The 22,844-nt window shown below is 43.7% G+C and overlaps 1 protein-coding gene across 1 annotated transcript in view; it reads left to right on the top strand.

The window, feature by feature from the left end:
* The window catches only part of LOC123136436 (polyubiquitin), a 38,797-nt gene that overhangs the window by 15,077 nt on the left and 876 nt on the right, over nt 1–22,844 (top strand). The window contains exon 4 of the mRNA XM_044555797.1: nt 22,642–22,722. Within this exon, the coding sequence (XP_044411732.1) occupies nt 22,642–22,722 (81 nt within the window). The remainder of the gene's footprint in view (nt 1–22,641; nt 22,723–22,844) is intronic.

Here is a 22,844-nt window from a genome sequence, read left to right as displayed (position 1 = left end):
GTCGATTTACGTGGTCGAATGAGAGAGATGCTCCGACAATGACAAAAATCGAAAGGATCCTCGTCTCGGTGGATTGGGAACTGGCGCGGCCAGATTATCTATTGCAAGCACTCTCGACAAGCGTCTCTGATCATGCCCCACTCCATCTTTCGACAAATGCTACTTACTGCCCGAGGAAAAGATTTCGCTTTCACTGCATTTGGATGTCCCAATTGAGATGCCTGAAATGGAATTGGTATTCTCCAAATTGCAATTCAGCTGTTTGGCTGCAGTCTGAATTGTCGCTTGGAAACGAGACCCAAATTCAGCGTTGTATTCCCTCCCACCAAACCTACGTTCCACAATACAGAGCCTTGGCGCTCCGATTTGGTCCGAAATGGCCGTTCCCGCAAAACACACCCCCTCGCTGCCTTATCCCCTCCCTCCTCGGGCAAAAAGGAAAGAAGGGGAGGAACAACGGCGACCACCAGGGAGCTCGCCCGCCACCACCAGGGAGCTCGGTGGCGAGTCCCACGGATCTCCGTGGCTGCACCGAGGTCCGATTCGGCCCCACTGCATCCTCCTCTTCCCCTCTCCTTCCCTGCTCCTTCCTCTCGTTCCCATCCCCATCCGCATCTCGCGGGCCACCACGAGGACCTCGGCGGCGGCCGCAGAAAGACCGCGGTGGCGGAGGCGCCGGTTGTCCACTCCACCTCTTTCTCGTTCCCTCCTCCCGTTATCCACTTCCCCAACCACCAGGACCACGGTGGGCACAGCAGGACCACGAAAGCCACCACCAGGGCTCGGTCGCGGAGGCGCAGGTCTCCTCTGGCGAATCCGCCTGGTGCTCTTCCTTCTCCCTCTGGCCAGTCGGCCTCATCCTCTACCTTCTCCCTCTGGACACAGTCACTCAGGCAGCAGCAGGATTTACTTTGTCCAGTCTTGTACATGTAACTTGTTCATTCCCTTTCTCTTCTCTGTTAACTAATTTTTTTGTTTATATATTGTGCAGATCTGTGAACTGTGCGTCAATCTGCAGGCCAAGTGAAGGTATATGGCAGAAATCCCCTATGTTTTCTATGCATCTGTGCATGTGATGTCTTGCTGCAATGTTTTACATCCTAGATAATCAAATTGTACAGCTCAATGTCGAATCAGTTGGAGTTGGTTGAGTGGATAAATGAAGAAAATAAAAGACGGAAGAGGAAAATAATTGTTCTCACTAAATTGTTTGTTGAAACATGTGCTCTTGCATTAGCCTTTGTTACTACACAACGGAATAGGGGACCAAGGGACCTAGGAACTTTTAATGATGATGAGGACAAGATTAGGAATAGGAAATATGTGCTTAAATGCATGTATGATGGTTCTGCAGTGGCATGCTATGATCAATTGCGTTTAACTAAACGAAACTTTCATGACCTTTGCACCATGTTAAGGGAGAGATGTGGCCTTTGTGATAGTGTATATGTGATAGTGGAAGAGAAAGTTGCAATGTTTTTGCTTGTAGTTGGTCATAGTATTAAGATGAGGATGTTGCGTGGCACCTACAAGCGTTCTTTATGGACCATTAGCACACACTTCTCGGCTGTGAACGCCCTACTCTCTCTACATGAGGAGTTCATTAAGCTACCTTCCTCTACCGCTCAAGCTCCTGATGATTACAAATGGAAATGGTTTGGTAATGCACTTGGAGCACTAGATGGTTGTCATATTGATGTGCTTGTTGATGTGGCTGACCAAGGAAGGTATAGGAACAGAAAGCAAGCCATTACCACTAACATGCTAGGTGCTGTTGATTGGAACATGAAGTTTCTTTATGTGTTACCTGGCTGGGAGGGTTCAGTTTCAGATTCGAGAGTCTTGCGTGATGCAATGAGGGCGAACCGCCATGATTCGTTTGTTGTGCCTAAGGGTACGAACTCTTACTCTTGGCATGTAGTTTCTTTGACTTGATTGTTAGCTAACTGATTTATTGATATAGGGAAATATTATTTAGTTGATGCTGGTTATACCAATGGAGAAGGATTTCTAGCTCCATTCAGGTCCACTCGGTATCATCTAAAAGAATGGGCTGCAAGTGCACAACAGCCCCAAACAGCTAAAGAGTTATATAATTTGCGTCAGTCTCGTGCTAGGAATGTAGTGGAGCAAACATTTGGCTTGTTCAAGAAAAAATGGGCTATCTTGCGTTCCCAAACCTTCTTTGACATAAAGGATCAGGTACAAAAAGTAAATATGTTGTTAAATAAAATCAATGTGTGAGATGACAATTGCTTACTATGAACTAAAATATCATTGCAGATTCGAATTATTAGTGCTTGTTGTGTGTTGCACAACTATGCAAGGGATAGACAACATGTCATGGATGATTTGTTATTGGCTGAAGTGGATAGTGAATTAGCAAATGCGCCAAATGATGATCCAGATGATGACAACTTCATTAGAAGTGTGCAAGTCACTACTGAATCGTCCAACTTTAGGCAACAACTAGCTGATGATATGTTTGCCGAGTACCTTGTGGCGCAAGGAGAACAAGAGATCGAATAGGATGAGAGTATGAAATGTAGCTGTGGTGGTCTTCTTTTGTATAGTTAGCTGCGGTGGTCTTCTTTTGTATAGCTAGCTGCGGTGGTCTTCTTTTGTATAGCTAGCTGCGGTGGTCTTCTTTTGTATAGCTAGCTGCTGGCTAATGTGATGATGCGTGTGGTATTTTGTATATGCATCGTCTTCATGCAACTAATGAATGACATTATGTTTCAATCATGGTGTTTCTCAAACTTAATAATGTATTTGTTTTTTCTATTATGTACAATTTTTATTTCCTTGTAGAACCATGGCCGAAGAAGTACCTCCAAGGAGGAGGAATTATTGCACATGGGATGATGAGATGGATGAGGCATTGCTTGACGTCCTTGTTGAGCATCACAACAAGGGTGACCATGCCCAAAATGGATGGAAACCACATGTGTACACGCATGCCATAAGGCATGTGAAGGACAAGTGCAATAAGGATATCACAAAGGATAACATAAGTGGAAGGATGAGGACTTTAGATCATCACTATGAGGTCGTTAGCAAGATCCTTTCTCAAAGTGGTTTTGGCTGGGATTGGACCAATAATAGGCTATCAATGGATAGTGATGATGTTTGGGCTAAATATGTGGAGGTAACTATGCATCATGAGTACACATTCTGTATATAGTTTGCATATGTACAATAACAAGGCAGTAGCTTTACTACTTTGTGTTTATTGTGCAGGCTAACAAGGCATGCAAGGAGATAAAGTCTTACAAGACCAAAGTAATCAAGCACTGGGAGTCCATATGTATTGTATATTCAAAAGATTATGCTAATGGTGAGGGGACCAAGACGGGTGCTGAGATTGCTGCAGAGCCATTAGAAGAGCCAATTGAAGTCTCTCTAGAAGTAGTGCCAAAGAGGCAGCGAACAGGTGATGCTATTCTTTGCATGCTTGGAGATATGAAGAAGGACTTAGTTGATGCTTTCAAGACAACTGAGCCCATTCCACTACCAAAGGTTACCACACCCGCTGAAATACTTGATGCACTTGGGTTGATACCTGATTTAGCTGAGCAAGATATGCTTCGGTGTTATGGGAAGTTGGTACTCAATGATCGCCTATTTCAAGCTCTGAAGGAGCTCCCCATCACCATGAGGAAGACATGGCTGCTAATGTTGCCTTGAAGATCGATGCTTTTATGTGTTGTTGAACTTCGAACCATCTATTTCATGTCCTGTTGAACTTGGAACTATGTATGTACTGCCTTGTTGAAGTTGGAACTATGTATGTACTGCCATGTACTGTTTATGTCAAGCATTTGGACCTATCTTTTAAATCGTTGTGATTTATGTCATGTACGAGACCATATTTGAGAGTTTGTGCTATTTGTTTTATGTTATCGTAAGAAAAAATTGTTGTCATTGTACGACCATTTGTGTTTCCTGATGCATTTCTAGAATATTTAATTTATTTTCAGTGCTACATATTCATTCGTAGTCAGATTTCATTTTTGAGTCATGTAGAACAAGGTATAACTTGGTAATGTAGCCAATTCCAAAGTTGGTCATCCAAACAAGATTTGGTATTGAAATCTCAGAGGCATTTCAAGGGCCAATTCAGTGGACAGCCAAACAGGTGAATCTGTATTCGGGCCATTTCAATTTCCTCACTGATTTGAAATTCAGACCAATTCAATACAGAGCTCTCCAATTGAGACATCCAAACAAAGCGTTTGAGAATTTCTGGGTCAAGCTAGAGGGCTTTGAGCAGGCGGTGAAGGATGCATGGGTTTGCAATTAGTCCATCATGGATCCTTTTCAGAGACTCGATGCGCTCTTCCGGAATGCAGCGTCGACACTTCAAGCGCGGGGATAGAGGAAAGTAGGGAATATTAAACTACAGATGGCGATTGCCATGATGGTAATCTATCGCCTGGATCAAGCGATGGAAACAAGAGGGCTCACCGAGTTGGAGAAGTGGCTAAGGAGAACCCTTAAGCTAGCTCTACTGGGGCTTGCGTCGCTTGAGCGCATGATCGAGCGGCAAAGATCAAGACATAGAGGCTCCGTGAGGGAGATGCCAACACCATGTTTTTTCAGCTAGTTGCCAACGGGAGGAAAGCAAAGAACTTTATACCCCAGATCAGGCGAGGTGAGGAGATCGCCACTGACCAGAGCCGTAAAGAAGAGATTTTCATAGAGGCCTTCCATAACTTGCTTGGCACGGCTCAGGCCAGAGCGCACATGCTAAACCTACAGTCGCTGGACATGACCATGCTAGATTTGGGTTGTTTGGATGTGCTTTTCACGGACGATGAGGTTTGGTCAGTTGTCAAGGAGATGGCCCTAGATCGGGCTCCTAGACCGGATGGATTTACTGCCGAGTTCTACCAAAGAGCATAGCCTATTATCAAGGACGATATTATGGCAGCGCTTCTCAAGCTTTGCGTTGGAGATGACCGTGGATTTGCAAGGTTAAATCGTGCGCTAATTGCGCTAATTGTGCTAATACCTAAGAAGTCAGATGCCCTGGAAGTGGGTGATTATCGACCGATCAGTTTGCCGCATAGCTTCTCCAAGCTATTCGCCAAGCTCCTGGCCAATCGAATCCGACCGTGCATGAAGGACCTTGTGGCCACAAACCAGTCGGCTTTCATCCGTGACAGAAATATGCATGATAATTACCTGTTAGTGAAGCAAGTGGCCAGGAAAATACACGCCAGAAAGAACAGAGGTGTTTTTCTCAAATTGGATATCTCTCGTGCCTTCGACTCCTTATCTTGGCCTTTCTTATTTGAAGTGCTCCGTGCCAAGGGATTTGGAGGTCGATGTCTCAGGTGGTTGGCCATGCTGCTGCAATCTTCGAGCACCAGAGTGCTGGTTAATGGAGTTCCGGGAAGGAGAATTTGGCATGCAAAAGGACCGCGACAAGGGGACCCGGTCTCCCCTCTACTTTTCGTCATCGCTATGGAGGCCCTCACGGCCATGATTTCTAAAGCCATGTCAGATGGAGTTTTGAGCTCCTTCACGGGAATCTCGGCGACACAACGCCTATCCATATATGCGGACGATGTGGCATTATTCGTCAAACCTACACCCCAAGACCTCCTATTTGCCCGAGTCGCGTTGCAGCTATTTGGAGAAGCTTCGGGTCTGAGAGTAAACTAAAAAAATCCTCGGCGATCTTGATCTCTCAGGTGTTGGGGAACGTTGCAGAAAATTAAAAAAAATCTACGGTTTCACCAAGATCCATCTATGAGTTCATCTAAGCAACGAGTGATAGGAGTGCATCTACATACCTTTGTAGATCATGAGCGGAAGCTTTCAAGAGAAAGGGGATGATGGAGTCATACTCCCCGTGATCCAAATCACCGATGACCAAGTGCTGAACGGACAACACCTCCGCGTTCAACACACGTATGGAGCGGATGACGTATCCTCCTTCTTGATCCAGCAAGGGGGAAGGAGAGGTTGAGGAAGAAGACTCCAGCAGCAGCACGACGGCGTGGTGGTGGTGGAGAGGCAGTACTCCGACAGGGCTTCGCCAAGCACTTAACGGAGGAGGAGAGGTGTTGGGGAGGGGAGGGGCTGCGCCTTCGATCAGGTGTTCAGCCCTCCCCTCACCCCTCTATTTATAGGGGAAGGGGAAAGGGGGCCGGCCCCCTCTAGATGAGATCTAGAGGGAGGGTGCGGCGGCCAGGGAGGGGGCTTGCCCCCCAAGCAAAGGGGGGCGCCCCCTTTAGGGTCCCCCCCAACCCTAGGCGCAAGGGCCCAAGGAGGGGGCGCCCAGCCCTCCTGGGCTGGTTCCCCTGCCCACTATGGCCCATGAGGCCCTCCGAGAGAGGTGGCCCCTCTCGGTGGACCCCCGGAACCCCTCCGGTGGCCCCGGTTCAATACCGATATGCCCCCGAAATCTTCCGGTGACCGTATGACAACTTCCCATATATAAATCTTCACCTCCGGACCATTCCGGAACTCCTCGTGACGTCCGGGATCTCATCCGGGACTCCGAATAACATTCGGTAATCACATACAAGTCTTCCTAATAACCCTAGCGTCACCGAACCTTAAGTGTGTAGACCCTACGGGTTCGGGAGACATGCAGACATGACCGAGATGGATCTCCGGTCAATAACCAACAGCGGGATCTGGATACCCATGTTGGCTCCCACATGCTCCTCGATGATGTCATCGGATGAACCACGATATCGAGGATTCAATCAACCCCGTATACAATTCCCTTTGTCAAACGGTACGTTACTTGCCCGAGACTCGATCATCGGTATCCCAATACCTCGTTCAGTCTCGTTACCGGCAAGTCACTTTACTCGTACCGTAATGCATGATCCCGTGACCAAACACTTGGTCACTTTGAGCTCATTATGATGATGCATTACCGAGTGGGCCCAGAGATACCTCTCCATCATACGGAGTGACAAATCCCAGTCTCGATCCGTGTCAACCCAACAGTCACTTTCGGAGATACTTGTAGTGCACCTTTATAGTCACCCAGTTATGTTGTGACGTTTGGTACACCCAAAGCACTCCTACGGTATCTAGGAGTTACACGATCTCATGGTCTAAGGAAAAGATACTTGACATTGGAAAAGCTCTAGCAAAACGAACTACACGATCTTGTGCTATGCTTAGGATTGGGTCTTGTCCATCACATCATTCTCCTAATGATGTGATCCCGTTATCAACGACATCTAATGTCCATAGTCAGGAAACCATGACTATCTGTTGATCAACGAGCAAGTCAACTAGAGGCTTACTAGGGACATATTATGGTCTATGTATTCACACGTGTATTACGATTACCAGATAATACAATTATAGCATGAATAAAGACAATTATCTTGAACAAGGAAATATAATAATAATCCTTTTATTATTGCCTCTAGGGCATATTTCCAACAGTCTCCCACTTGCACTAGAGTCAATAATCTAGTTACATTGTGATGAATCGAACACCCATAGAGTTCTGGTGTTGATCATGTTTTTCTCGCGAGAGAGGTTTAGTCAACGGATCTGTGACATTCAGATCCGAATGTACTTTGCAAATATCTATGTCTCCATCTTGAACATTTTCACGGATGGAGTTGAAACGACGCTTGATGTGCCTGGTCTTCTTGTGAAACCTGGGCTCCTTGGCAAGGGCAATAGCTCCAGTGTTGTCACAGAAGAGTTTGATCGGCCCCGACGCATTGGGTATGACTCCTAGGTCGGTGGTGAACTCCTTCACCCAAATTGCTTCATGCGCTGCCTCCGAGGCTGCCATGTACTCCGCTTCACATGTAGATCCCGCCACGACGCTTTGCTTGCAGCTGCACCAGCTTACTGCTCCACCATTCAACATATACACGTATCCGGTTTGTGACTTAGAGTCATCCAGATTTGTGTCGAAGCTAGCATCGACGTAACCGTTTACGACAAGCTCTTCGTCACCTCCATAAACGAGAAACATGTCCTTTGTCCTTTTCAGGTACTTCAGGATATTCTTGACCGCTGTCCAGTGTTCCTTGCCGGGATTACTTTGGTACCTTCCTACCAAACTAACGGCAAGGTTTACATCAGGTCTGGTACACAGCATGGCATACATAATAGATCCTATGGCTGAAGCATAGGGGATGACACTCATCTCTTCTTTATCTTTTGCCGTGGTCGCATTGAGCCGAGCTCAATTTCACACCTTGCAGTACAGGCAAGAACCCTTTCTTGGACTGATCCATTTTGAACTTCTTCAAAATCTTATCAAGTTATGTGCTTTGTGAAAGACCTATCAGGCATCTTGATCTATTCCTATAGATCTTGATGCCTAATATGTAAGCAACTTCTCCAAGGTCCTTCATTGAAAAACACTTATTCAAGTAGGCCTTAATGTTGTCCAAAAGTTCTATATCATTTCCCATCAAGGGTATGTCATCTACATATAATATGAGAAATGCTACAGAGCTCCCACTCACTTTCTTGTAAACGCAGGCTTCTCCATAAGTCTGCATAAACCCAAACGCTTTGATCATCTCATCAAAGCGAATGTTCCAACTCCAAGATGCTTGCACCAGCCCATAAATGGATCGCTGGAGCTTGCATACTTTATTAGCGTTCTTAGGATCGACAAAGCCCTCAGGCTGCATCATATACAGTTCTTCCTTAAGATGCCCGTTAAGGAATGCCGTTTTGACGTCCATCTGCCATATCTCATAATCATAGTATGCGGCAATTGCTAACATGATTCGGACAGACTTCAGCTTGCTACGGGAGAGAAAGTCTCATCGTAGTCAACCCCTTGAACTTGTCGATAACCCTTAGCGACAAGTCGAGCTTTATAGATGGTAATATTACCATCCGCGTCTGTCTTCTTCTTAAAGATCCATTTGTTTTCTATCGCTCGCCGATCATCGGGCAAGTCTGTCAAAGTCCATACTTTGTTTTCATACATGGATTCTATCTCGGATTGCATGGCTTCAAGCCATTTGTTGGAATCTGGGCCCGCCATTGCTTCTTCATAGTTTGAAGGTTCACCGTTGTCTAACAACATGATTTCCAGGATGGGGTTGCCATACCACTCTGGTGTGGAACGTGTCCTTGTGGACATACGAAGTTCAGTAGCAACTTGATCCGAAGTACCTTGGTCATCATCATTAATTTCCTCTCCAGTTGGTGTAGGCACCACAGGAACATTTTCCTGAGCTGTACTACTTTCCGGTTCAAGAGGTAGTACTTCATCGAGTTCTACTTTCCTCCCACTTACTTATTTTGAGAGAAACTCTTTTTCCAGAAAGGATCCGTTCTTGGCAACAAAGGTCTTGCCCTCGGATCTTAAGTAGAAGGTATACCCAATGGTTTCCTTAGGGTATCCTATGAAGACGCATTTTTCCGACTTGGGTTCGAGCTTTTCAGGTTGTAGTTTCTTGACATAAGCATCGCATCCCCAAACTTTTAGAAACGACAACTTAGGTTTCTTCCCAAACCATAATTCATACGGTGTCGTCTCAACGGATTTAGACGGTGCCCTATTTAAAGTGAATGTAGCTGTCTCTAAAGCGTATCCCCAAAATGATAGTGGTAAATCGGTAAGAGACATCATAGATCGCACCATATCCAATAGAGTGCGATTACGATGTTCAGACACACCGTTACGCTGACGTGTTCCAGGCGGCGTGAGTTGTGAAACGATTCCACATTTCCTTAAGTGTGTACCAAATTCGTGACTTAAATATTCTCCTCCACGATCTGATCGTAGGAACTTTATCTTTTGGTCACGTTGATTCTCTACCTCATTCTGAAATTCCTTGAACTTTTCAAAGGTTTCAGACTTGTGTTTCATTAAGTAGACATACCCATATCTACTCAAGTCATCAGTGAGAGTGAGAACATAATGATATCCTCCGCGAGCCTCAACGCTCATTGGACCGCACACATCGGTATGTATGATTTCCAACAAGTTGGTTGCTCTCTCCATTGTTCCGGAGAACGGAGTCTTGGTCATTTTGCCCATGAGGCATGGTTCGCATGTGTCAAATGATTCATAATCTAGAGACTCTAAAAGTCCATCAGCATGGAGCTTCTTCATGCGCTTGACACCAATGTGACCAAGGCGGCAGTGCCACAAGTATGTGGGACTATCGTTATCAACTTTACATCTTTTGGTATTCACGCTATGAATATGTGTAACATTACGTTCGAGATTCATTAAGAATAAACCATTGACCATCGGGGCATGAGCATAAAACATATCTCTCATATAAATAGAACAACCATTATTCTCGGATTTAAATGAGTAGCCATCTCGTATTAAACGAGATCCAGATACAATGTTCATGCTCAAACTTGGCACTAAATAACAATTATTGAGGTTCATAACTAATCCCGTGGGTAAATGTAGAGGTAGCGTGCCGACGGCGATCACATCGACCTTGGAACCATTCCCGACGCGCATCGTCACCTCGTCCTTCGCCAGTCTCCGCTTATTCCGCAGCTCCTGTTGTGAGTTACAAATATGAGCAACGACACCGGTATCAAATACCCAGGAGTTACTACGAGTGCTGGTAAGGTACACATCAATTACATGTATATCAAATATACCTTTAGTGTTGCCGGCCTTCTTGTCCGCTAAGTATTTGGGGCAGTTCCGCTTCCAGTGACCCTTCCCCTTGCAATAAAAGCACTCAGTCTCAGGCTTGGGTCCATTCTTTGACTTCTTCCCGGCAACTGGCTTACCGGGCGCGGCAACACCTTTGCCGTCCTTCTTGAAGTTCTTCTTACCCTTGCCCTTCTTGAACTTAGTGGTCTTATTGACCATCAACACTTGATGTTCTTTCTTGATTTCAACCTCTGCTGACTTCAGCATTGAAAATACTTCAGGAATGGTCTTCACCATCCCCTGCATATTGTAGTTCAACACAAAGCTCTTGTAGCTCGGTGGGAGCGACTGAAGGATTCTGTCAATGACCGCCTCGTCCGGGAGGTTGATCTCTAGCTGGGACAGGCGGTTGTGCAACCCAGACATTTTGAGTATGTGCTCACTGACAGAACTATTTTCCTCCATCTTACAACTATAGAACTTGTCAGAGACTTCATATCTCTCAACCCAGGCATGAGCTTGAAAAACCATTTTCAGCTCCTCGAACATCTCATATGCTCCGTGTTTCTCAAAACGCTTTTGGAGCCCCGGTTCTAAGCTATAAAGCATGCCGCACTGAACGAGGGAGTAATCATCAGCACGTGACTGCCAAGCGTTCATAACGTCTTGGTTCTCTGGGATGGGTGCTTCACCTAGCAGTTCATCTAGGACATATGCTTTCTTGGCTGCTATGAGGATGATCCTCAGGTTCCGGACCCAGTCCGAATAGTTGTTGCCATCATCTTTCAGCTTGGTTTTCTCTAGGAACGCGTTGAAGTTCATGTTGACATGAGTGTTAGCCATTTGATCTACAAGACATATTTTGCAAAAGTTTTTAGACTAAGTTCATGATAATTAAGTTCATCTAATCAAATTATTTAATGAACTCCCACTCAGATTGACATCCCTCAAGTCATCTAAGTGTTACATGATCCGAGTCGACTAGGCCGTGTCCGATTATCACGTGAGACGGACTAGTCATCATTGGTGAACATCTCCATGTTGATCATATCTTCTATACGACTCATGTTCGACCTTTCGGTCTCTGTGTTCCGAGGCCATGTCTGTACATGTTAGGCTCGTCAAGTTAACCCTAAGTGTTCTGCATGTGTAAATCTATCTTACACCCGTTGTATGTGAATGTAAGGATGTATCACACCCGATCATCACGTGGTGCTTCGAAACGACGAACTTTAGCAACGGTGCACAGTTAGGGGGAACACTTTCTTGAAATTATTATAAGGGATCATCTTATTTACTACCGCCGTTCTAAGTAAACAAGATGCAAAAACATAATAAACATCACATGCAATTATATATAGTAGTGACATGATATGGCCAATATCATATAGCTCCTTCGATCTCCATCTTCGGGGCTCCATGATCATCTTTGTCACCGGCATGACACCATGATCTCCATCATCATGATCTCCATCATTGTGTCTTCATGAAGTTGTCACGCCAACGACTACTTCTACTTCTATGGCTAACGCGTTTAGCAATAAAGTAAAGTAATTTACATGGCGTTCTTCAATGACACGCAGGTCATACAAAAAATAAAGACAACTCCTATGGCTCCTGCCGGTTGTCATACTCATCGACATGCAAGTCGTGATTCCTATTACAAGAACATGATCTCATACATCACAATATATCATTCATCATTCATCACAACTTCTGGCCATATCACATCACATGACAATTGCTGCAAAAACAAGTAAGACGTCCTCTAATTGTTGTTGCATCTTTTACGTGGCTGCAATTGGGTTCTAGCAAGAACATTTTCTTACCTACGAATAACCACAACGTGATTTTGTCAACTTCTATTTACCCTTCATAAGGACCCTTTTCATCGAATCCGCTCCAACTAAAGTAGGAGAGACAGACACCCGCTAGCCACCTTATGCAACTAGTGCATGTCAGTTGGTGGAACCTGTCTCACGTAAGCGTACATGTAAGGTCGGTCCGGGCCGCTTCATCCCACAATACCACTGAAGCAAGAAAAGACTAGTAGTGGCAAGCAAGTTGACAAGATCTACGCCCACAACAAATTTGTGTTCTACTCGTGTAATAGAGAACTAGGCATAGACCTAGCTCATGATGCCACTGTTGGGGAACATTGCAGAAAATAAAAAAAATTCTATGGTTTCACCAAGATCCATCTATGAGTTCATCTAAGCAACGAGTGATAGGAGTGCATCTACATACCTTTGTAGATCGTGAGCGGAAGCTTTCAAGAGAAAGGGGATGATGGAGTCGTACTCGCCGTGATCCAAATCATCGATGACCAAGTGCTGAACGGACAACACCTCCGCGTTCAACACACGTACGGAGCGGATGATGTCTCCTCCTTCTTGATCCAGCAAGGGGGAAGGAGAGGTTGAGGAAGAAGACTCCAGTAGCAGCATGACGGCGTGGTGGGGGTGGAGAGGCAGTACTCCGACAGGGCTTCGCCAAGCACTTAACGGAGGAGGAGAGGTGTTGGGGAGGGGAGGGGCTGCGCCTTGGATCAGGTGTTCAGCCCTCCGCTCGCCCCTCTATTTATAGGGGAAGGGGAAAGGGGGCCGGCCCCCTCTAGTTGAGATCTAGAGGGGGGGGGGCGGCCAGGGAGGGGGCTTGCCCCCCAAGCAAAGGGGGGCGCCCCCTTTAGGATCCCCCCAACCCTAGGCGCAAGGGCCCAAGGGGGGGCGCCCAGTCAACTAGAGGCTTACTAGGGACATATTTTGGTCTATGTATTCACACGTGTATTACGATTTCCGGATAATACAATTATAGCATGAATAAAGACAATTATCATGAACAAGGAAATATAATAATAATCCTTTTATTATTGCCTCTAGGGCATATTTCCAACATCAGGACCAGGAAAATAAAGCAAGAGTCGAGCATCTACTGCAGTGCCCCATTGGAGAATTCCCATGCAAATATCTTGGGCTGCAGCTGGCCATCAAGCATCTCACCAAGGCGCAATGGCAACCTCTCTTAGATCAAGTTCGGCACTGCTTCGGGCTTGGCAGAGAGGTTTATTGCAGAGATCAAGCCGGCTTGTGCTTGTCAAGTCGGTGCTTGCGGCAAGACCAGTGCATCAATTGCTCGTTATGAAGGCTCCAGGATGGGTATTGGAGGACATTGATGGTTGGATGTGCACGTTCTTTTGGGCAGGAAAAGATCGAGTTAATGGAGGCCAATGCTTAGTGGCATGGAGTTCAATCTGTAAGCCAACCTGCTTCTGTGGTCTTGGGGTGAAAAACCTAAGTCTGCAAGCGCTGGCACTCAGGGTGCAATGGGAATGGTTGCGGCGTATGGACCCGCAAAGGCCGTGGCATGGATTGGAGCTCATGGTGGACGAAGGTGTGATACGTCTCCGTCGTATCTATAATTTTTGATTGTTCCATGCCAATATTCTACAACTTTATATACTTTTCGCAACTTTTTATATTATTTTCGGGACTAACATATTGATCCAGTGCCCAGTGCCAGTTCCTGTTTGTTGCATGTTTTATGTTTCACAGAAACCCAATATCAAACGGAGACCAAATGGGATAAAATCGGATGGAGATCATTTTCGAATATTTATGATTTTTGGGAAGAAAAACCAAAGCGAGACGGTGCCCGAGGGGGCCACGAGGCAGGGGGGCGCGTCCTAGGGGGGCAGGCACGCCCCTAACTCTCGTGGGCACTCTGTAAGGCGGTTGACGCTCTTCTTTTTCCGCAAGAAAACTAATTTTCAGAGAAAAATCTAGGCAAAAGTTTCAACCCAATCGGAGTTACGGATCTCCGGATATAAAAGAAATGGTGAAAGGGCAAAATCTGGGAACGCAAAAATAGAGAGAGACAGATCCAATCTCGGAGGGGCTCTCGCCCCTCCCATGCCACGGGAGCCAAGGACTAGAGGGGAAACCCTTCTCCCATCTAGGGAGAAGGTGAAGGAAGAAGAAGAAAAAGGGGGGCTCTCTCCCCCTTGCTTCCAGTGGCGCCGGAACGCCGCCGGGGGCAATCATCATCACCGCGATCTACACCAACACCTCCATCATCTTCACCAACATCTCCATCACCTTCCCCCATCTATATTCAGTGGTCCACTCTTCCGCAACCCGCTGCACCCTCTACGTGACCATGGTGCTTTATGCTTCATATTATTATCCAATGATGTGTTGCCATCCTATGATGTCTAAGTAGATTTTCATTGTCCTACCGGTGATTGATGAATTGCTATGATTGGTTTAATTTTCCTGTGGTTATGTTGCTGTCCTATTGTGCCCTCCATGTTGCGCAAGCGTGAGGGATTCCCGCTGTAGGGTGTTGCAATACGTTCATGATTCGCTTATAGTGGGTTGCTTGAGTGACAGAAGCATGAACCTGAGTAAGGGGGTTGTGGCGTATGGGATAAAGGGGACTTGATGCTTTAATGCTATGGTTGTGTTTTACCTTAATGATCTTTAGTAGTTGCGGATGCTTGCTAGAGTTCCAATGATAAGTGCATATGATCCAAGAAGAGAGAGTATGTTAGCTTATGCCTCTCCCACGTAAAACTTGCTATCGGTCTAGTAAAGTAGTCAATTGCTTAGGGGCAATTTTACAACTCCTACCACCACTTTTCCACACTCGCTATATTTACTTTATTGCTTCTTTACCTAAACAGCCCCTACTTTTTATTTACGTGCTCTTTATTATCTTGCAAACCTATCCTATCACACCTACAAAGTACTTCTAGTTTCATACTTGTTCTAGGTAAAGCGAACACTAAGCGTGCGTAGAGTCGTATCAGTGGCAGATAGGACTTGTGAGAATATTTGTTCTACCTTTAGCTCCTCGTTGGGTTCGACACTCTTACTTATTGAAAGAGGTTACAATTATCCCCTACACTTGTGGGTTATCAAGGCCTTTTTCTGGCGCCGTTGCCGGGGAGTCATAGCGTGAGGTGAATATTCTCGTGTGTGCTTGTTTGCTTTATCACTAAGTAATTTTTATTTGCTGTTCTTAGTTGTTCTCTATCTTTAGTGATGGATATGGAACGTGAAATACCAAAAAAATTAGGTGTACTTGCTATTCATGGAGATGGGGAACCTCCTAAAACCATCGATGCTCGTTATGTGAAAGAAATTATGTACTACTTTGATAATTCTGAGAAAACCCCATTCACTTATGTTATGGGAGACACGTTGGATCAACGTGAATACTTTAGGGATTATCGCTTGACACAAAAAGGGAAACTATTACGGGATCAAATTTATATGTTGCGTTGGTATGCTCGGGATCTATGCTTGAGACATGATTATACTTGTTGCTCTAGGATAAAGTCTCCACACCTTCCCTTTTCATGCAAATTCAATGATAATAAAACCTTGGCTTCTTATGCTAATGGTATCTATGATTACTATGATGTGGAACAAATAGAAGAATTCGTTGCTTTTATGGGTGCTTATGAGATTGAATCTATGTTTAAAGAGTTTGAAGATTTTGATGATTCAGTTTAAAGACATGAAATTTTTGCTATACTTAGATATTGCTATGAAAATTATGAATACAATTCCGATATTGATGCATTTATTGAGAAAGTCTCCGCTGTCCAAGAAGAGACTAATATTTTGCAGGAATCTATGGAAGAAGAAATTGATGAAACTGTGAGCTCATTGGATGAAAAAGATGATGAGGAGAACAAAGAACAAAAGGAGGAAGAGCAGATTAGCTACCCGTGCCCACCTTCTAATGAGAGTAACTCCTCAACTCATACATTGTTTAATTTTCCTTCGTGCTTACCGAAGGATGATTGCTATGATGATTGTTATGATCACGTTGATTCTCTTGAAATAGACCTTTTTGATGATACTTGCTATGCTTGTGGCCAAGATGCCAATATGAATTATGCTTATGGAGATGAACTTGCTATAGTTCCTTATGTTAAATACGAAATTTTTGCTATTGCACCCACGCATGATAGTCCTATTATCCTTTTGAATTCTCCCTACTACACTATATCGGAGAAGTTTGTGCTTATTAAGGATTATATTGATGGGTTGCCTTTTACCATTGCACATGATAATTTTGATGAATGTAATATGCATGTGCTTTCTGCTCCTACTTGCAATTATTATGAGAGAGGAACTATATCTCCACCTCTCTATGTTTCCAATATGATAAAATTGTAAGAAACTGCTTCTACTATGCATTGGCCTTTACTTGGTGTGCATGAATTGTTCTTTTATGACATGCCGATGCATAGGAAGAGAGTTATACTTCGTCATTACATGATATATGTTACTTTGTGCTCACTACTAAATCACAAATCATTGTTAATTAAAATTGGCTTTGATATACCTTGGGATCCGGGTGGATCCATTACTTGAGCACTATATGCCTAGCTTAATGGCTTTAAAGAAAGCTCTGCAAGGGAGACAACCCAAAAGTTTTAGAGAGTCATTTATTTCTGTTGAGTGATTTTATATAGTCTAAAAACAAAAAAATAAAGAGGGGAACTCAAAACCTTTTCAAAAAGGAAAGTGAAAGTGAGAGAGACAAGCATTATTGAAGTGGGAGAGCTCCTTGAACTTTGTTCATGCTCACGGAAACTTTTTGAATCTTAATTACAGAAACTTTTCATCAAAAATAATTATCCCCTTGTACAATTCCATTGTATTGTAAAAATAATGTGCCAATGTTTGCCTTTAGGATGTTTACAATGCTTGTTGGTTTGTGCGGTGCAGAACAGAAACTTTGGCTGTAGTGCACTATTTTACATTTTTTACTGGAACGTCAAATGGTTCCGATTCTTTTTGCACTGTCTTTCCATACAAATTGGTTATTTTTCCTAACTTTGGTAGAATTTTTGGGGTACTTGAAGTATGGTGAATGTTGAGATTGCTACAGACTGTTCTGTTTTTGACAGATTCTGTTTTTGATGCATAGTTTACTTGTTTTGATGAAACTATCAACTTATATCAGTGGATTAAGCCATGGAAAAGCTATATTACAGTAGACAGAATGCAAAAACAAAATATGAATTGGTTTTCTACAGTACTTGGAGTAATGATTTGCTTTATTATACTAACCGATCTTACCGAGTTTTCTGTTGAAGTTTTGTGTGGATGAAGTGTTTGATCGAGGAGGTCTCGATATGAGGAAAAGGAAGAGAGGCAAGAGCTAAAGCTTGGGGATGCCCAAGGCACCCCAAGTAAATATTCAAGGAGACTCAAGCGTCTAAGCTTGGGGATGCCCCGGAAGGCATCCCCTCTTTCTTCAACAAGTATCGGTATATTTTCGGATTCGTTTCGTTCATGCGATATGTGCAAGTCTTGGAGCGTCTTTTGCATTCAGTTTTCACTTTTCTTTTATGCACCATGCTGGTATGAGATAGTCCTTGGTTTATTTATAGAATTCTCATTGCACTTCACTTATATCTTTTGAGTATGGCTTTATAGAATGCTTCATGTGCTTCACTTATATCATTTGAAGTTTGGATTGCCTGTTTCTCTTCACATAGAAAACCGCCATTCGTAGAATGCTCTTTTGCTTCATTTATATTTGTTAGAGCATGGGCATATCTTTTGAAGAAAGAATTAAACTCTCTTGCTTCACTTATATCTATTTAGAGAGATGACAGGAATTGGTCATTCACATGGTTAGTCATAAAATCCTACATAAAACTTGTGGATCACCGAATATGATATGTTTGATTCCTTGCAATAGTTTTGCGATATAGAGATGATAATATGTGGGAGGTACTAGTAGATGGTTGTGTTTAGTAAGGGTATTGGTGTTAAGGTTTGTGATTCCCGAAGCATGCACGTATGGTCTATTAACTATGTAACCAAATTGGCGCACATTGTATTTTGATTGTTTATCTCTGCGTGAAGGTCGGGGGTGCGCGATGGTTAACTCCTACCAACCTCCCCCTAGGAGTATGCGTGTAGTACTTTGTTTCAAGGGCTAATAAATTCTTGCAATAAGTATGTGAGTTCTTTATGACTAATGTTGAGTCCATGGATTATACGCACTCTCACCCTTCCATCATTGCTAGCCTCTTTGGTACCGTGCATTGCCCTTTCTCACCTCAAGAGTTGGTGCAAACTTCGCTGGTGCATCCAAACCCCGTGATATGATACACTCTATCACACATAAGCCTCCTTATATCTTCCTCAAAACAGCCACCATACCTACCTATCATGGCATTTCCACAGCCATTCCAAAATATATTGCCATGCAACTTCCATCATCATCATATTCATGACTTGAGCATTCATTGTCATATTGCTTTGCATGATCGTAAGATAGCTAGCATGATGTTTTCATGGCTTGTCCCTTTTTTGATGTCATTGCTACGCTAGATCATTGCACATCCCGGTACACCGCCGGAAGCATCATATAGAGTCATATGTTTGTTCTAATATCGTTGTAATATCGAGTTATAAGTAAATAAAAATGTGATGATCATCATTATTAGAACATTGCCCCATGAAAAAAAGAAAAAAACAAAGGCCAAAGAATCCTAAATAAAAAAAGGGGGCCAAAGAAGCCCATCCAAAAAAAAGAAAAAAAGAGAAAAAAAGAGAAAGAAGAAAATAAAAGGGGCAATGTTACTATCCTTTTCCATACTTGTGCTTCAAAGTAGCACCATGTTCTTCATATAGAGAGTCTCTTATGTTGTCACTTTCATATACTTGTGGGAATTTTTCATTATAGAACTTGGCTTGTATATTCCAACGATGGGCTTCCTCAAAATGCCCTAGGTCTTCGTGAGCAAGCAAGTTGGATGCCCCACTTAGTTTATTTTGTTGAGCTTTCATACACTTATAGCTCTAGTGCATCCGTTGCATGGCAATCCCTACTCCTCGCATTGACATCAATTGATGGGCATCTCCATAGCCCGTTGATTAGCCGCGTCGATGTGAGACTTTCTCCCTTTTTGTCGTCTTCACATAACCTCCACCATCATATTCTATTCCACCCATAGTGCTATATCCATGGCTCACGCTCATGTATTGTGTGAGAGTTGAAAAAGTTTGAGAATACTAAAGTATGAAACAATTGCTTGGCTGACACCGGGATAGGCATGAGGGGTACCTTGTGTTAAGAAAAGGGAGCATACAAGACTATATGATTTTGTAGGGATAATGTTATGAAGCATTGATAGTTTGAAAGACATGATTGTTTATTGGGATGCCCTAAGTATTATTGTTTTCATGTCAAATGATAGACTATTGCTTTGAATCACTCGTGTCTTAATATTCATGCCATGATTAGATATATGATCAAGATTATGCTAGGTAGCATTCCACATCAAAAATTATCTTTTTTATCATTTACCTACTCGAGGACGAACATGAATTAAGCTTGGGGATGCTGATACGTCTCCGTCGTATCTATAATTTTTGATTGTTCCATGTCAATATTCTACAACTTTTATATACTTTTGGCAACTTTTTATATTATTTTTGGTACTAACATATTGATCCAGTGCCTAGTGCCAGTCCCTGTTTGTTGCATGTTTTATGTTTCGCAGAAACCCAATACCAAACAGAGTCCAAACGGGATAAAAACGGACGGAGATCATTTTTTGGAATATTTATGATTTTTGGGACGAAAAACCAATGCAAGACGGTGCCCGAGGGGGCCACGAGGCAGGGGGCGCGTCCCAGGGGAGCAGGCATGCCTCTGACCCTGGTGGGCACCCCTTAAGGCGGTTGACGCTCTTCTTTTGCCGCAAAAAAGCTAATTTTCGGAGAAAATCTGGGCGAAAGTTTCAACCCAATCGTAGTTACGGATCTCCGGATATAAAAGAAACGGTGAAAGGGTAGAATCTGGGAACGCGGAAACAGAGAGAGACAGAAAGACAGATCCAATCTCGGAGGGGCTCTCGCCCCTCCCATGCCATGGGAGCCAAGGACTAGAGGGGAAACCCTTCTCCCATCTAGGGAGAAGGTCAAGGAAGAAGAAGAAGAAGAAGAAGAGGGGCTCTCTCCCCCTTGCTTCCGGTGGCGCCGGAACGCCGCTGGGGGCCATCATCATCACCACGATCTACACCAACACATCCATCATCTTCACCAAAATCTCCATCACCTTCCCCCATCTATATTCAGCGGTCCACTCTCCCGTAACCCGCTGTACCCGATACTTGAACATGGTGCTTTATGCTTCATATTATTATCCAATGATGTGTTGCCATCCTATGATGTCTGAGTAGATTTTCATTGTCCTACCGGTGATTGATGAATTGCTATGATTGGTTTAGTTTGCTTTGGTTATGTTGTTGTCCTATTGTGCCCTCCGTGTCGCGCAAGCGTGAGGGATTCCCATTGTAGGGTGTTGCAATATGTTCATGATTCGCTTATAGTGGGTTGCTTGAGTGATAGAAGCATAAACCCGAGTAAGGGGGTTGTGGAGTATGGGATAAAGGGGACTTGATGCTTTAATGTTATAGTTGAGTTTTACCTTAATGATCTTTAGTACTCCCTCCGTAAACTAATATAAGAGTGTTTAGAATACTAAAGTAGTGATCTAAACGCTCTTATATTAGTTTATAGAGGCAGTAGTTGCGGATGCTTGCTAGAGATCCAATCATAAGTGCATATGATCCAAGAAGAGAAAGTATGTTAGCTTATGCCTCTCCCACATAAAACTTGCTATCGGTCTAGTAAAGTAGTCAATTGCTTAGGGGCAATTTCACAACTCCTACCACCACTTTTCCACACTCGCTATATTTACTTTATTGCTTCTTTATCTAAGCAACCCCTACTTTTTATTTATGTGCTCTTTATTATCTTGCAAACCTATCCTATCACACCTACAAAGTACTTCTAGTTTCATACTTGTTCTAGGTAAAGCAAACACTAAGCGTGCGTAGAGTCGTATCAGTGGCAGATAGGACTTAGAGAATATTTGTTCTACCTTTAGCTCCTCGTTGGGTTCGACACTCTTACTTATCGAAAGAGGCTACAATTATCCCTTACACTTGTGGGTTATCAAGGTGCTAGATAAGTCTTTCACAGTTTAGTGCAGATCACGGTGGGCAAAGGAGATAAGGTACTTTTCTGGAGAGATAGATGGATCCACGACTTCTCCGTCAGAGATTGCGCCTACGCTGGTGGCCGAAGTGGAAACGAGGATCATGAACTCCTGTATGGTTGCTCAGGCCTTGGAAGATGAGAGATGGGCACTCGATGTTCAACCACAGACTTCTTTTGGGGCACTGCTACAAACAGTCCATCTGAGGCAAATATGCTCCGTGAGAAAATTGATAGTCTAGATGTGCATGAACCTATTTGCGCGCTGGTATCTCTTTGATGAAGAAAATATGCTCCTGCCGTTTGTTTAGTCTCTGGTTTGATGTATGAGCTTACTTATTTTCGTGTAGATATTGTGCTTATTTTGTAATTTTAACTGAAGGGTTAGGCCTACCGTCATCCAGGCGAATTCCTGATGCCGCATGGTTTCATCGGTTAATCTATGCATGTTTTATCTATTACAGCTAGTCTGTTCTGGTTTGATAGCTCTTTATGATCCAATTCAATAGTAGCTTGTCTACGATTATCTTCTTCTCTGCACGCGAATGCTGCCTGATCTGTCGTTCTTGATCAGATTTCTGTTGTACCATTGAAATAGAAAATACATGCGGGTTAGTGTCATATGTTTCTGTTATAATACAAGCATTTCAGGCAGCTATGTGGAATCAGAATCCCTAGATCAATGAAATCTTAAATGTTACATATGCATGGACCTGTAATATCTTAAATGAGAAAAATATATTCTGCTGCCATAGAAGCTTATCCAAGCTAGGTTTCTCTTAGATAATAAGTGTGTCAGGCAGCTATATGGAATCAAGATCCTCAGATCAATGAAATCTATGGATTTTTATGTTACATATGCATTGACATATCATCTGTAATATCTACAATGAAAAAAATATGCTGCTGCCATAGAAGCTTTATCCATGCATTAGTATTTGTTGTTCTATCATTGTGAGTTTGCTTGGTCTGCCTCTTTATGCTTACCATTCTGTCTGTGATTCTTATTTGCAGATGCAGATCTTTGTGAAGACACTCACGGGCAAGACCATCACCCTTGAGGTGGAGTCATCTGACACCATCGACAACGTGAAGGCCAAGATCTAGGACAAGGAGGGCATTCCCCCGGACCAGCAGTGCCTTATCTTCGCTGGCAAGCAGCTGGAGGACGGTCGCACCCTCGCCGACTATAACATTCAGAAGGAATCCACACTCCA

Source organism: Triticum aestivum, chromosome 6B, assembly GCF_018294505.1.
Source record: "Triticum aestivum cultivar Chinese Spring chromosome 6B, IWGSC CS RefSeq v2.1, whole genome shotgun sequence".
NCBI classification, from domain to species: domain Eukaryota; kingdom Viridiplantae; phylum Streptophyta; class Magnoliopsida; order Poales; family Poaceae; genus Triticum; species Triticum aestivum.
The sequence above is the reverse complement of the archived record's forward strand: the minus strand, read 5'-3'. Positions and strand labels throughout refer to the sequence as shown.